Raw genomic sequence first — 14,935 nt, 5'->3', positions numbered from 1 at the left:
TATTTTCTAATTACATTAATGTTCTTGTGTTTTATGACATAATGCAAATAATTATTAGCAGAGATATTTATGTTTTAGTGTGAAGGATTATATACGAGATTTTATATTAACCTAAAAGTAAAATAAATTTATAATACAAAAATAAATACAGACTTCGTCCGATAAATTAATAGATTAAATATGTTTTTATAGTCTTTGAATTTTGATGTAAAATTAGAAGTTTATGTTAAAAATTGATATATTTTTGTCTTCAAATTCTAAAAATGAATGAATATAGTCTTTTTAACTCAATTATGTTAAATGTTTTTACTGTGTCAAATACATTTTATGTTAGAAGTTAAGTTGTTTACATAATTTGACTTGTTCCAATGTTAGTTGTGAAACATGTTTGATACTCAAAATTTTTTAACATAATTGAGTTAAAATGATTATATCTATTTATTTCTAAAGTTTGGAAACTAAAATTATAAATTCTTGAATAAAGATAAATTCCAATTTGACATTAAAATTCAATAACTAAAAACATATTTAATCATAAATTAATTTTGTAAAAAATATTACGCATGAAACTTAAATAATGCAATGTCAATGTTTATAAATAAATAATAAAATGAGATATATATGTAATCTTGAAAAACACTTCCATCAAATAACTTTAAAACCAATGAAGTAAATGTGGTAGATTTTTCTCGAATAATAAGTGTATGATACCATGTAGTGATTTGATATTATATGCCATGATATACCGAATTAAACTATTTTCTCAAGTTAATAAAAGATTTAGATTTGGGAAGTGATGATTAAGATTTTAATAAAGTTTACCACCACAACTTTTACTATAATGTTAATATTTTAGGAGCTTGTGATTTAAATCACAACAATCACATTTATTTATAATTTTCAAATATATAAGTGTGGCAAAATTGTGATCCACAATCACAAATTAAAATCTTATAATTTTAGCATCGCAAAATCAGGAAACAACCAATGTTGTTGAGGAGTTTACTGTCCGACATCACATGCAACAGAAGCTGTTAGTGTTGGATAGTATATTAGTGGCCCTGGGCGGTGGTTCTGCAAAGGCCACTGTTCTGGATTTTATTTGGTTGCGCCAGACGGTACTAATATGACAGTAGGTAGAAGGAGCGCTGGCATGTAAAAAATGAGTGTTTATACAAGTCTTCCATGAGAGTTTTGGGGATTCCTCATTTTGCATGGTAAAGAAACACTTTAGATGCTTGGAAGAGCCTTTTGGAAGGTACTAGAGGTGTTAGGAAGCTCTCCCATTTTTCATTGGGTCTTTTCCTTCATCCATGGAGGTTTTCCCCTTTTGGGGTTGGAAAGGAAGATGGGCTACGAATGAGAGATGTGGATACAAATGAGGAGCACAAATGAAGCTTGGAGGAGTTACTTAGTACCTTGGAAAAGGACTTTCCTCCTCTGTTTGGTTCTAATTTTTCCTTGTCTCTTCTTTTTGAAAACTCTAAATTCTCCACCATAGAGAATTAGACACATTTGTTGAGATTAAATGTAATGAAAAGATTTCTAGTGTAATTTGTGTTGTTAGTATTTAATTTTTGTACTTAATGCCTGTTGTGACTTGATCACCTCTAACTTGTTTGTGATTCTTAAGGTGTTAAAAATGTCTTTTGAACTTACAATTGAAAATGAATACCTAATGGAGCTTATATATGGGGATAAAACGTTATTCCTTGGTAATCTTAAAACTCTTAAACTTAACGCATGGTTGTTGTTAAGAATTCAAAGAATTGGAACTTGATGAGTTATCCTAGGCTCAAAGTCATTAGGAATAGAATTTGAGTAATCTTGTGAATTGATTTTGACATGAATTTAGAATTGAGATGATTATGTATGCATGAGAATGAAGTTGATAAAATGTAATATTGACATTTATAAATACTTTATATTAATTTTTTCTTACAAACCAACTGTTTGATCAAAATATAAAAAGAGTTTGTATTTTTATGAATGGAGAGAACAATATTTATTACTTAGGTGTAACCAATGCACTTGTGATTTTTCACTAACACTCTCTCGTTTATAACTCGCTTAAATATTTCATTTAGCTTTTTATCACTTCTTTATGTGTCATACATTTAGACACGGTTACATTTCTTCACTAATTTATCATTAATAACATTTAATTATATAGTCCATCAATAATCATAGTTTTTAAGAAACCATATTTGTAAAATCTATGTGTGAATATGAATTTATACAAGTGGTAGTTATAAGTTGTTAAAGTAACTTAGAGTTAAGAAATTTGGGTAGCTGTGAATCATAAGATGAGTGCAATTTTTGTTAGAAAAAAAAATTGAAATTTTTATTAGAAAAAGTTACATATTAAGTAATGATATCTTTTTGAGTATTTATGAAAATAAATATTTGTAAGTATCAAACCCGTTAAATATATTGTGTGCTTTTATTTAAAGTTTTTAATTATTTGCAGACATAATTATGTAAAAAGAAATTATTTTTCTGTTTTGTAATTATGAATGATTGTGATGTTGTGTCCATTGGCATGACAATGACAATGAAGCAGAGAATGAAAGGCACAAGGAAATTAAACACACAAGACAAAAAAAAGTTACAACTTGGTGACTTATCACACGATTCATAACTTGCAATGAACATGTTTCATAACCAAACTTTGATTCCTTAACTTGGCAACCACCGACTCACACACACAAATGTTGAGAACTTCGATTGTACAACTTGGCTACTACATATTACCTCCAACATCATTTGTGGACTAGATCAAACTTTCATCCTTTCACCTGCAAACACTAAACAACAATTTAAGGTGGAAAATGAGTCCAATTCAACAATTGCCTCAACTTCATAAGAATTGGTTTAGCCCAAACTATTCAATTTCATATGAACTTTTTTCTTTTGTTTTACTCAAACTTAGATTCATTTCGTATTAAAAGTTCTACTACGACTAGAGATAAAGTTAATTTAAAATATATAAATGAATGCAAATTTTATCTTATAAGTCAATTTTGTAAGATTGAATTATGTTTGAAATTCATTCCTTAACCTTTTATTAATTACTATGATAGCCAGTTTATAAATAATTAAACCGCACTTATCTTTAGTACAACTCATTTATTTGAAGTTAATTGATTTTTTTCATTAACCAAGTTTAACAAATCACTTATAGAATTGAATTTCCAACTAATTTGGAGTAAAAAATAAAAATGCATGTGCTTCTTAATGTGTATATAGAACCTTCAGAAGACGCTCATTTGCTCTTGCACTTGATCTTCAAACTTGGCTTCCTTTTCTTCTTCAGTTATTTCGAAGAGAGGTGCATCCAGCTCAGGAGGTTTCTGCCAACACAAGAATGTTCGACTAATCAAACATGTAATAACGATAAGGAACATGATCTAGATAAATACTTAATTATAGGAATTTCATCTTTATATTTAAGTTTTTGATTAATATTGATCCTTATATTTGTTTTTTTACTCAATAGAGTTTCTATTTTATATTTATAAAAATCAATGTGACCCCTTTCTTTAAGTTAATATTAATGTTGTGAGGAAGGTATCTATGTCAAAATCAGAATTTGTCAGGTATCAAAATATAGGTGATATTTTATTTTAGAATTCCTCTGATCTAGAGGTATCAAAATCTATGTGATCTTTTATCTTAAAATTCTTATGATTTTGATACGTAACACCTTTTCTAAATAAAAAATATATATATATTTTGATACAGAACAATTTCCAAACGAAACACTTTAGCAGAAGATAACACATGGACTCTATTTAATTGAATTAAAAAAGTATTAAAACTATGATGAGTCAAGAAAAAAAAAAATACAGGGAACAATCTAAGGGAGCAAAGTTAAACATGAAAAAACAATAGTTAACTGATGTTACCGTGCAACGAACTAGGGCCCAATTGACACCCCGAAAGAATGGATGGTTCTTAATTTCATTTGCTCCTTCTCTTGAACCCAATCTGCTTTTGGGGTCTCTGTTCAGCAACCGATACATTAATTGCTTTGCACTGAAACTTACCTGCATCACCATTTTATCTTATTTAACTTATTTACACATACATTAATCTTTCAGCATGATGCATCTCCAGATGAGATTTTCACAAGTATTTCGTTTGGAAGTCCAATATTTTGCTCATGAATTTAAGCAAATTGTTACATTCGTTTTGCAATATACGGTTTAAAAACATAGTTGTCGATGTGCAGCAGAAAAACCTCACCTGTTTACTTTTGGGAAATTTAAGGTCCTTATGCAGAATATTTGTAAATGTTCTTTGCCTGGTCTTTCCCCTGAATGGTGTATATCCAAAAAACATTTCGTATAGAAGAATTCCTGAAAAAAAAAGTAATGCATAGAGTCAAAATATGATGAGAAAGAGACAATAGATAATGACAATCCCTTTGATGAGAAAGATTCCTTTAAGGAAAATTTTTTCACTGATAAACCCCAAACTTATCCACCACATAGTAAATATACAATGCATTCAATTTTCTTTTGAAAAAATCTAGTTTTTTTAAATTGATTTAGTTGCCTAATAGCCTTTGTTTATTGTAAGAATTAAAAATTTACCAAGAGCCCACCAATCCACGGCACTAGTATGGCCTGAACCAGTTATAATTTCCTGCACAAGCACTCAACTGTCAAATGCAATTTACAACAAATTGTTAGAAACAAAATCTTCAAGCAAGTTTCAATAACAACATGAATGCAACAATTTGTATTATAAGGTGAAACACGTTAACTATATCACGCATGCTTCCCTAAGAAATTGGTGTTGGCAAAAGCACCAAAATTGTGCAACTTTTTTTTTTTCAAAATTACCGGATGCAAATTTTAAGAATGTTACAAAAATGGACAAGTTGCAGTAGCTTAGTACGACTTCATTACGAAGAAATATGAAATCGTGTGAGTTTGATACGACTTAACGTATTGTTATAACTTTTATTTTTAAAATTTTAATTGAATTAGTATTGTGATATAAACCGAAGTCGTTTTAGTTTTAAATTATTTGACACGACTTCATTTTAGTGAGTCAAAGTCATGTTAAATTGGTATCTGTCAAGCTGACTAATACTAAGTTGACACGACTTTTTTTCATACCAAACCAGCATAACTTGTTTATTTTTTTTTTAATTTCTTTAAAACTTGCATCATTTGTGTAATTCTGAAAAAGAAAAATTGCACCATTTTTGTGCTTATGCCAATTGGTGTCTATAAATAATTTACTGCTTAAGAAATAGTATGTCCATAAACAACCAACCGGAGCTATGTACTCTTCTGTGCCCACAAAAGAGTTTGATGCTCTCATAGGTTCTGCCATAAATATTGGAGGTTGTTGGCTTTTCTGTGCTTTCTTCTTTTCATTTATAGATGGAACTAGAAGCTGTAAAGAATGCAACCAACCACCATAACATAAATTTGCCTCAGTTCTAAATAAAAGCTTCATCATCTAAAGTTTTTGTCTCTAACATACCTGTGGTTTGCAAGATGTCAAACATGACAAATCAAAATCTGTTAGGGACACGTGTCCACTGCTTTGTAGTAACACATTTTCTGGCTTCAAATCCCGATATATTATACCTGCACATTTTCACCACACAATGTTATTATCTTAGATGTTATCCGAATGTTTTATGTTGGAAGTTTCACATAAACTAATATACACTTTAATTTAGAATTATGTTATCACGTTAAAATGTAGATTTTAAGTGTAACTCTACTTTACCACGTTCAAAAGAAGTTCAGGTGTTATCATTACCCCAAAAAATATAATAATTATTTTCATCATGTTGGGTGATGAATAAGAACCTACCTTGACAATGAAGATACTCCAATGCAACAACTACTTCCGCAGCATAAAATCTATTATTATCAACCACAATATTTCAGTAAAAGGAAAATAGAGAAGCATAAGTAACATATACGTATGTATAGAAACATAAGGAAAAGGTTGGATGAATAAGGAAACCAAAGAAATTTCAGTTTTTGACATATACCTCACTGCATCTTCCCTGAGAACCTTAGCTGGCTGTCGGTCAAGAAGAAGGAACAGTTCTCCACCAGAACAGTAATCGGTTATCAAACAAACATGTGTTTTGGTCTGCAAATTAATCAAGTTTCAAACAAGGTCAAATTCATTTTATAGTAAGTTAAGTAGAAAATGCATGCATAATTTTGTTTTCTACTATGCAGAAACTTTGGAGTTTGATGAAATAGGATATAAAGGTAGTTATAAACCTGAAAGGAAGCATATAATGCAGGAAGAAAAGGGTGGTCCAACATGTCCAGGATCTCTCTCTCTGTGCAAGCTCTGTGCACCTGTAGTTACAGCTGCTGTTAAAAGGGTTCCACTTGGAATTTTTTTTAATTAACTGATAAAAAGTATATGTATTACCAGAAAACAAAGCCAACTCAGTACTGAACAATTTCCTAATAAACATTTCTAAGACTGTTTAAGGTAGGAGGTGGCACCTTAAAACAAAAGTGTCAGATAATTTAATGTTGTACCTTGTTACGATTGAGCATAATACCCTTCTCCATAGCCTTCATGGCAAAATATTGGCCAGTTTCACCTAACTCCACCAGATAGACACTGAAATCCAATAACAGGTGATATAAAAATATAGTCAGTGACTTTACTTATACCGATCCATCCACTCTGATACCACTGATGAATCTTTAATTAATAGAGTATCATTGGGGAGAAATCATATATATATATATATATATATATGATTTGAGCTCAATTCACATAAAGAATTAACATCAATTTTAACTCAAAACATTAAGGGATTAAGTTTATAAGTCTTTCATTTTATATAGTGTATAATTTTGTCATCTCTAGTTAACGTGAGACTTAAATTCATGAACTATTCCCAACACATATAAGATCATCACAGTCATTTAGTTACAACATGTTTCAGTAAGCAACTAACGTAAGATTCATGAAATTGTTGATGCACGTTTCAAATGTTGGAAATCCAAAAGAGAACCAAGAAAAAAACCTGCCAGTATCTCCTGATCCCAAAGGTTTAACTGGCCTAAAATGATTCAAGCCTATCTGCTCTCCACTTTCTAGGATCTGCACAACCATGATCACAGAATCAATTTGCAAAATGTAACTTACATGAGTACTTCCTAGATTTTTCAGTAGTCAATAGCAATAGCAAGAAATACCAGAAAATATGACATAATTTCAAATGCATAAGTAATATATACCTTCTGAATAGCTTTCCATGCAGCTTCATCCCTCCTATGTGGTTTCGGGTGAACCACTTTTGAATGATTCATCCATAAATCTTCTGGTTTCTGAAGATAGCCAAAATATTATGAGAAAAACTGAATGCAAGAGCTTTTCAAAGGATACTGATGATGAGGATTATACGTTACGTACCAAATTAGCATCTGGAAGTTCTCTCAATGCATCATCGACATTTTCAGCAGTTTCCTTCACCTGAGGATGGATGCCAAATAAATTTGTTATACTTTGAAAGTACAAAGCACGATAAAATGAACAAGGTTTTTTACTATTACAGATAATACCAAAAAATTATACACAAAACTCTCTTAGGTCAAAAAATTAAACGAATAAAGCAATTGGATGGATAGAAACCAGACCAATTGTTCTCCCTCTTTAGCAGTATTTTCTGCAATGCGGTTGTGAAGAGGCTCCACGTGTTGACTACCATCAAGTTGAACTCCAATGAAGTACTGTACCTCTCCCTGTTCAACAAAGAAACAACTAAAAAATTGTTTCTGCTCCAAGATTTGATAACTACGAAACCAAAAGTTATATGGCACAGTATTAATATACAACACCTTCAGATGACTATCATAAACTGTACCTTCTGATCACGCATAGGTTGCAAATGAAACAAATTCCAGAACTTTTTACCTGAACAGTTATTAAATAGTGATTTTCATTAGAAGAATCTAAGAAGGATTCATGATATGAAAAAAACATAGATATATATGTGAAAATATTGAAATATTTTTCCTTTCCTACAATATCATTCCTGGTTCTTTTTAATAAAGAAAATATAGTGTGACATTGAATATTCTGAGAACTTATTGAAGAAAGGTAAAGCTTACCACTCTTTGTATAATTAATGAGTTGCACCGTGACGTCAGTTTGAGTGTCAATGGCCTCTCTAATTTTTCTCACTGTTGCTGGATCAGTTTCAGGCCCTTGCAGAAACCTATATAATCATGTAGCATATAAATAAATACCCTTTGTCATTGTAATAATTTTAGAGTTCAGTTTACTGATTTTTTATTTTTTTGTATCTTACTCTATACGTATTCTAATCCAACAACTACACTCTTTTTTTATAGAATTTTTGCATTGATCCTTCAATTTTCCATTCAAACACCAATATGCACTACTCTGTAATATCAATTTCAGTGTCTTGATATTCATGTATGGTGAGCGTGTATCAGTTTCAACCATACCTGCAATTTCTTCCCAAGATTTCTTCACGACTATACTCCGTAAGCTCCAAGAAGCTGTCAGATGCAAAAATCTGGAAAACCAAATTGTTGAGTAATGAGATTTTGTCTTGCTTGAACAAACAATAAACTTCATAAACTTTAATCCATAACTTTAAAATATCATGTTAAGTAATTCAGCTTTACAAAGTTCTTCTTGGGATCCATAAGTAGTTCATAAACTTTAATCCATAACTTACAATTGGGTTATCTGGCAGCCTGGGATCAGTAATAACGAAGTTCTTCTCAATACGTTCAAGTGTGGTAGCAAGATCAAGACCCTTTCTCTTTTCCCTCTTCTTTACTTTGCCATCAAAACTACCAGACCTCTCATCATCATCCTCGTCACTATTCTCAGAACTATCCTCAATAACACCTTCGTCATTGAAGCTTCCAAAGTTCGACTGACTTTTTCTGATGAACCTGAAGCACAGACAAAGAAATTAGAAAGACCAAGATTTCTTTTTTGAATGCAAATCACAATACTCATTCAAAAAGCTTGTATTTTAGCCAGATGATCAAGGAAAAGTAGTATTTTTCTTTTTTTCTGTTAAAGAATCCATCAATTAAACTCTTTCTAAAAGAAGTTCAAAGACTTTTTCTTTATGAACAACTCAAGGAAGGAAGTGAGCATAAACATGCATATGTGTACCCCATGAAGGAACGGCGACGAGATGTCTTGTGTTTCTTTTCAGGTAGCTCAGTGATTCTCTCCATTGAACTTGTGTCACCTGCATGTGATTTGCGTCTAAAAGAGGACACACTCTCAGATTTTCTCCTCGATGACTTTTCTGGTTTCTCTTCATGCTCATCGCCGGATGCTGACTTTCTCATCAACGGACGGCCTGCTGATTCACTCAGTGCCCGTGGCCTCCTCACAGCCAGCAACAACTCAGACACTGTACCGTTTGCCTTCTCTTTCTGACGAGCTGCATTACCAATTGGACACAACACCGATGAAACACGAGTCTAATCATCATTAAATAGTGTTATGGATCTTTATTCTTATTATTCTTATATAGTGTTATCGGTTTTTATTCTTATACAGTGTTTAACTTTGTTTATTTTATACAATGTGATACTTTGACTCACACTTAGACTATTTTCGACACTTAATCATGTATACAATTTCTTAATTATAATTCTAACTTAATCATGTATATAATTCTTTAAAATGTAGAGATATGATAGGATATGTGCAATACATACAATCGTATCGAATCAAGGATTCGGGTAATCCATTGGGACGTAGCATCTTCTCCTTCGTTCCCTCTGTATGCTTGCTAACCTCCACTTGCATTCTGTCACCATTATTCACAAACAATACTTGCCATATAAGTTTAAAGTAGAGTGCAGAAAACAATTGAGTTTGTTTTCATTTTAGAACAATTTCCATGAAATTTACTTAATAGTACACGTTTAAAAGATGTTGTTGTGTTCATCTTTTGATGGAACTGGTCTAAAATAAAGGATTCACTGTAAAAGTTAAATAAGGAATCATGGTTATTAATAAAAATTTGATAAATAAAACTATGATCAAACACATAAAACATTTAGAAGACATCATTAAATTATATAAATTTCAATAATTAATTTTCTAAAGAGCAGTCACAGCTCTGAAATTCGTTTTTTATCAGACAACGATGCATGCCAACGTTCCATTATCTCAAGAGCCACGTGCAACTGAAAACTAAATTTAAATAAAAAAAAGATCCACGTGCAATCAATGCCTCCCTTTGTCTTTATCAGTTCATGCAATAATGAATTTTATAGTTCGAAGAACAGTAACAAAGATATGGATTGAACAATATCCATTATTTGGCTTAAAATAGCAAAATATTTAAGAAAAAAAATGCATGCATCATCACTCCATCTCATGTTTCCTTTTCTAGTCACATATCAGGTTCAGCGTGACCCACTCTTCCCCCTTTTTAAGTACTAAAATATCTCTAACATTATATAACTGATAAAAATGGCCTATATTCATAAATGTTTGGGACAAATATATTATCCCATACCAAGTAAATTCAAATAACACCTCGAAAAGAAACAACCTTTTCTCTTGAATTTAAGTAAAAACAGAAGTTCGGATATAATCAAGAAAAAAAAATTATACTTATTATACGAAATGCATTATACTATATATGTAGATAGATAAATAAATAAAAAAATAAAAATATGATATGATGAGATATAAAATTTGTAGTGATAATAGACATAACAGAGCAGTGTTTGGCATTTTGTAATTGGAAAGAAAAGGATGTGTGACAGAAGGGTCATTATCAGTGTGGAGTGTTTCTTATCTTAAAATTTGCAAAGGACAAGTTATGAACAATGACCAAAGCAAGGAAGTGTAAATTATGAGCCACAATAATTAATTAGAGCAATAATAGAGAAGAAAGTATGAGTAAAGAAAGTGTTTAAGTGGGGTACCCTATAAATTTAAGGACTCTGCCATCGTGGTCCTTGATTGGGGCAATAGTGAGAAGGTTCCAAAAGGGAGTGCCGTCCTTCTTGTAATTCAGTAACCTTCCACAGTAGGTATGACCCGTTTGTAAGGCTTCCCTTATCTTTGCCACATCATCCGGATCCGTGTCTGCCCCCTGCAAGAACCGGCTGCCAACCCACCCGACCCGTTTATTGTTTTCTTATTGTCCTTTTCCTTACAGTTATTACAGTTATAGACACCCTTTCATCATGTTTCTTTTTCATTCAATAATTGCAATTTTTATTCTGTTCACTTTACTCTCAGTTAATTAATTATCCCTCATTAAATATCACTATAAAACCATATTCTACTTCATTTCTCTGTTTTTTAATGCTTCCACAAACAAAAACTTGTTGAATTTAATCATCATAATTTAGTTTAATTGTCGATTAAAAAATTAACACTCTAAAAAAAGTAACTTCGACGTACCAGTTTCTCCCTATGACTTCCTTTGATGTGTAGCCCGTCATCTTGAAAAACCCGGCACTGGCATACATTATCGGGTAATCGGGTTTGGTAGCATCCGAAACCACGAAAGTTTGTTGAAACGCCGACAAAGCGTCCCTCAGGTCCTCCGAAACCCTCGGGATTCCTCCCCGGTACTCCCTCCCGTCGTCGGAGGACTCGCCGGAGCTCCGAACGGAGTTCCCGGAGTCCCTCCTCGACCCACCGGTCACCTTCGCGCTCGGCTCCTCCCCGCCGGAGGTCCGAACCGCCACTCCCTGCGGCTTTCCGGTTTCCGTGTCCGTCTTCAGCACCAGACCCCATTCCGCGGCGCGCTTCGCGGCATTTCCGACCTCCGCCGGAGGCTCGCCTAGCACCGCGGCGAGTGTCTGTGCTGGCAGCGGCGGAGTGGAGTCCTTTAGCGCCATCCACGACGTGGCTGTGACCTCATCGGAACCGCCGCGTTGCTGCTCCTCCGGTGGCTCCTCGGCGCGTGACTCCATCCACGTCTTCCACGTGGACTGAGTGCGCAATGGCGAGTTGACCGGCTTCTCGTTGGAGTAAGAAGACGAAGGGTTGAACACTTCGAGCGAGCCACGTTGGTCTCTCGGAAATGCTTCCATTCTTCTCACTCTCTGCTCCATTCATACACATGTCACACAATTAATCTCTCAAAAAGTAAGAACTAGCTATGCAAATCACATGTCAATACTCAGTTACCATAGTTACAGACAATAAATCCCTGCATTTTGCTGTTGAATGAGAATAAAAAATCCATGGAAGACTATGAGTTTCATGCTATATAATTTGTGTGCTGTTATTGTTAGTTGGTAACAAAAGATTTGAAACAAAAGGACTAGGGTCACATCTAGTATGAACAAAAGACATGAGTAGATGTGTTGTGTGGTAAATCTGTGAAATGAATACTAAATCTCTGCATGTTGTTGATGTGGGATTGAGTTCAGTGTTTGATGTGTACTTTGGAACTAACATATGATGTTGTCCAAGTATGATATGATGGTGGTGCAGTGTTAGTAATTGGAATGGCAAGGGCATGTGATAGGAGTGGGACTCGCACAGCGAATGATGAGTTGTGTGGGGCTTTTTGCTGGTTTTGATTTTGTTGGTTCATCACATTTTCTCAGGCTAATTTTGTTTGCTTGAGGGTGGGATATTGAAATGAGTGGTGGAGGTTGATTACTTAGGAGGGGACACTAATTAATGCATCGAAACTGGACTAAGATAAGACACTGTCTGTGTTTTTCGCTAATTATGTCAGAACACAAGTGTCCCCAATGGATAGAGGAAAATCCCCAGAGAAGGACACGTGATGATGGGAGAGAAATTTGGATGAAAAGCTGTGCTGAGCCAAAAGTGCCTCTTCTGCTTGCGTGGAACAGAAATGAATGTTGGGGAATTTTTCATGTCATCCATCTATCAGACTAATCAGAATGACTTCCTAAACCACCATGATTTGATTCATAAACTGTCCAGATATAAATTGACGTAGTGCAAGGACAATTAGAGAATTGTGAGAAAAGTTCAAAAGTTAACTAATTCCAGCATGAAAGGAAAATCATAAGTGTGATTAGAAATGTTTCACAGTGTAATAATACCTCTTGCTGTGTGTGATTAGAAATGTCTCAGTGTAATAATACCTCTTGTTGTGCTTTGCAGGGTCAGAAATCTTCTGAATTTGGCGGTGGTAGGAGGTGGGGGCTTGTGTTGCTGCTTATTGTTAAAGAAACTTGCACAGAATTTAAACAGAGAGAAAACTGATTTCTAGAAACGGCTTATAGTGCAGAAGGAGGACAGGTGGAAGAAAAAGATGAAGTTGATCATTGTTGGAAAGGTTTGGGTTCCCATCCCTGTGTCTGGATATTTCACATGGGACATTCCTAAAAGTGTGCTATATGATGGTGCAACCTTGTTCACTTTGGAGTGCTAAAACATTTGAGAGAAACAAAATTTTACAGAGTGGAGGAACCAAACAGTGATATATCTTCTGATGCTGCATCTTCATCTGGGTCTTACCCTTGAATGATTTGTGGTGTCAGAACGCAAGTGCCAGTCTGGAAGTGGGGTGTGAAAAAAGAAAAGCAACAAGAGCAGAGAACGTGAACATTATCTGAGTCTCCACAACCATGTTAATCTCTGCAGGCTAGCTGTACCCTCCTTTTGTTCCAAGGACAACACTGTTTGGTTTTCTATGTCTGAGGTTGTGGACTTATAGCCCAGGACAAATGCAAAATCAGACAACCAAAAATGGCAAATATCCTCACTTTTTTGCGTCTTGAAAAACATATAGAATATTAATATACCCACTATCCTGCACAAGGGTAATTCTTGCAGTATTGCATATCTAAGAAAAAAAGAGGAGCTTGTTGAAAGGGCATGGTGGTCACAAGGATAAGCTTGTGAAATGGACACATGAGACCATGTTGGTAGACGCTGGATGATTCATGACCACAAATAATCCTCAAGATTGAGTTTAAGTGTATATTTTTCCCTTTTAGTGGGTATCAAATGGTGATTGATGTTTACCTTTTTTATGTAGTTGCCTGCTGAATGGTAAAATGATTGAAAGTGAAGGAGTTCTTTCATCAACTTCGTGATGTGAAGGATCAAGAATACCTAGGATAAGTCATCGATCTGCTATGGCTTAAACACCAACCATTCACCAACTACTCCCAATATTGCAAGAACAAAATTTGTAAACAAAGAAAAAACATGAATATATATTATTGAGTTTAATTAACTCAACTGTCCCTTGCTTCAGCATTTATCCATGATGGTTGGACGAGAAGAGATTTGAATGAAGTGTGAAATCTCACAGATAGTACCAACTCTGTGCTATATTCAAACAAATTCACTCAATTAAAACAATTATCTTGTGTTATTTATCATCATGTCAAATATACCACTCGATATAGTTTTTATTTTCCCACTTTAAAAAGAACTGCACAGTAAACTAATTAGATAATAGCAGAAGTGTGTTTTATCGGTGATCATGTGTCTTTTATAATTTATGTATTTACATGTAAGTTTCTAATTATGCAATTACGAGTGTTATGTATAAAGATTTTGATGTTAAAGTTAGCGAAAGTAAGAACAGAGAGATAGAAAGTACATAGAAAGTTATCTCATTTCATGTCGCTGTCGCTAGTTCTTTCTCATCTATTTCTATCGTCCTTTCGATCATATATAACTTTTTTTAGTGCTACATTTCCCAGTTCTCAATAATAATTTTTAAGTTATATAATCTTAAAATGACTTCTAGATTCCACAATTTAATTTTTTTTTTTTTGCAAAAAAAAAATGACTAAGGAACTATACACTCCAGAAGATACCCCATATTATACAATCAGAAAGTTTTTGTGAAATATGAAAGTTTTTTTTTTCATGAAAAATGGCAAGGATGAAATGAGAATTTCTCATATATTTATAAAAGTGTAGAAGAAAATTATGTGGGTGCAAAAAGAAATTT

At 33.4% G+C, this 14,935-nt stretch overlaps 1 protein-coding gene across 6 annotated transcripts; it reads right to left on the bottom strand.

The window, feature by feature from the left end:
- Positions 1–2,567: 2,567 nt before the first annotated feature.
- On the bottom strand, positions 2,568–13,958 carry LOC114169878 (phototropin-1-like). Of its 6 annotated transcripts, none has more exons than XM_028055258.2 (24): positions 13,483–13,958; positions 11,434–12,083; positions 10,950–11,132; positions 9,726–9,817; positions 9,169–9,445; positions 8,717–8,939; positions 8,481–8,551; positions 8,121–8,227; positions 7,874–7,923; positions 7,647–7,751; positions 7,423–7,482; positions 7,248–7,337; positions 7,034–7,110; positions 6,537–6,621; positions 6,267–6,347; positions 6,026–6,129; positions 5,842–5,891; positions 5,503–5,609; positions 5,290–5,412; positions 4,599–4,650; positions 4,249–4,361; positions 3,909–4,049; positions 3,253–3,353; positions 2,568–2,807 (listed from the first exon to the last, which is right to left on the bottom strand). In XM_028055258.2, exons 2-23 carry the CDS (start codon positions 12,069–12,071, stop codon positions 3,255–3,257), a joined length of 2,928 nt encoding a protein of 975 aa, XP_027911059.2. In that variant the 5' UTR covers positions 12,072–12,083; positions 13,483–13,958; the 3' UTR covers positions 2,568–2,807; positions 3,253–3,254. The 6 variants fall into 6 exon arrangements, with proteins under 6 accessions (XP_027911059.2, XP_027911058.2, XP_085525101.1 ...); XM_028055257.2 differs by having other exon boundaries at positions 13,107–13,940; XM_085668975.1 differs by lacking the exon at positions 13,483–13,958 and adding an exon at positions 12,428–12,595.
- Positions 13,959–14,935: the final 977 nt, after the last annotated feature.

The sequence above is a fragment of the Vigna unguiculata genome, chromosome 11 (assembly GCF_037176805.1).
Source record: "Vigna unguiculata cultivar grain cowpea cultivar isolate G323 ecotype 2 chromosome 11, ASM3717680v1, whole genome shotgun sequence".
NCBI lineage: Eukaryota > Viridiplantae > Streptophyta > Magnoliopsida > Fabales > Fabaceae > Vigna > Vigna unguiculata.
This window is presented reverse-complemented; position numbering and strand designations above follow the sequence as displayed.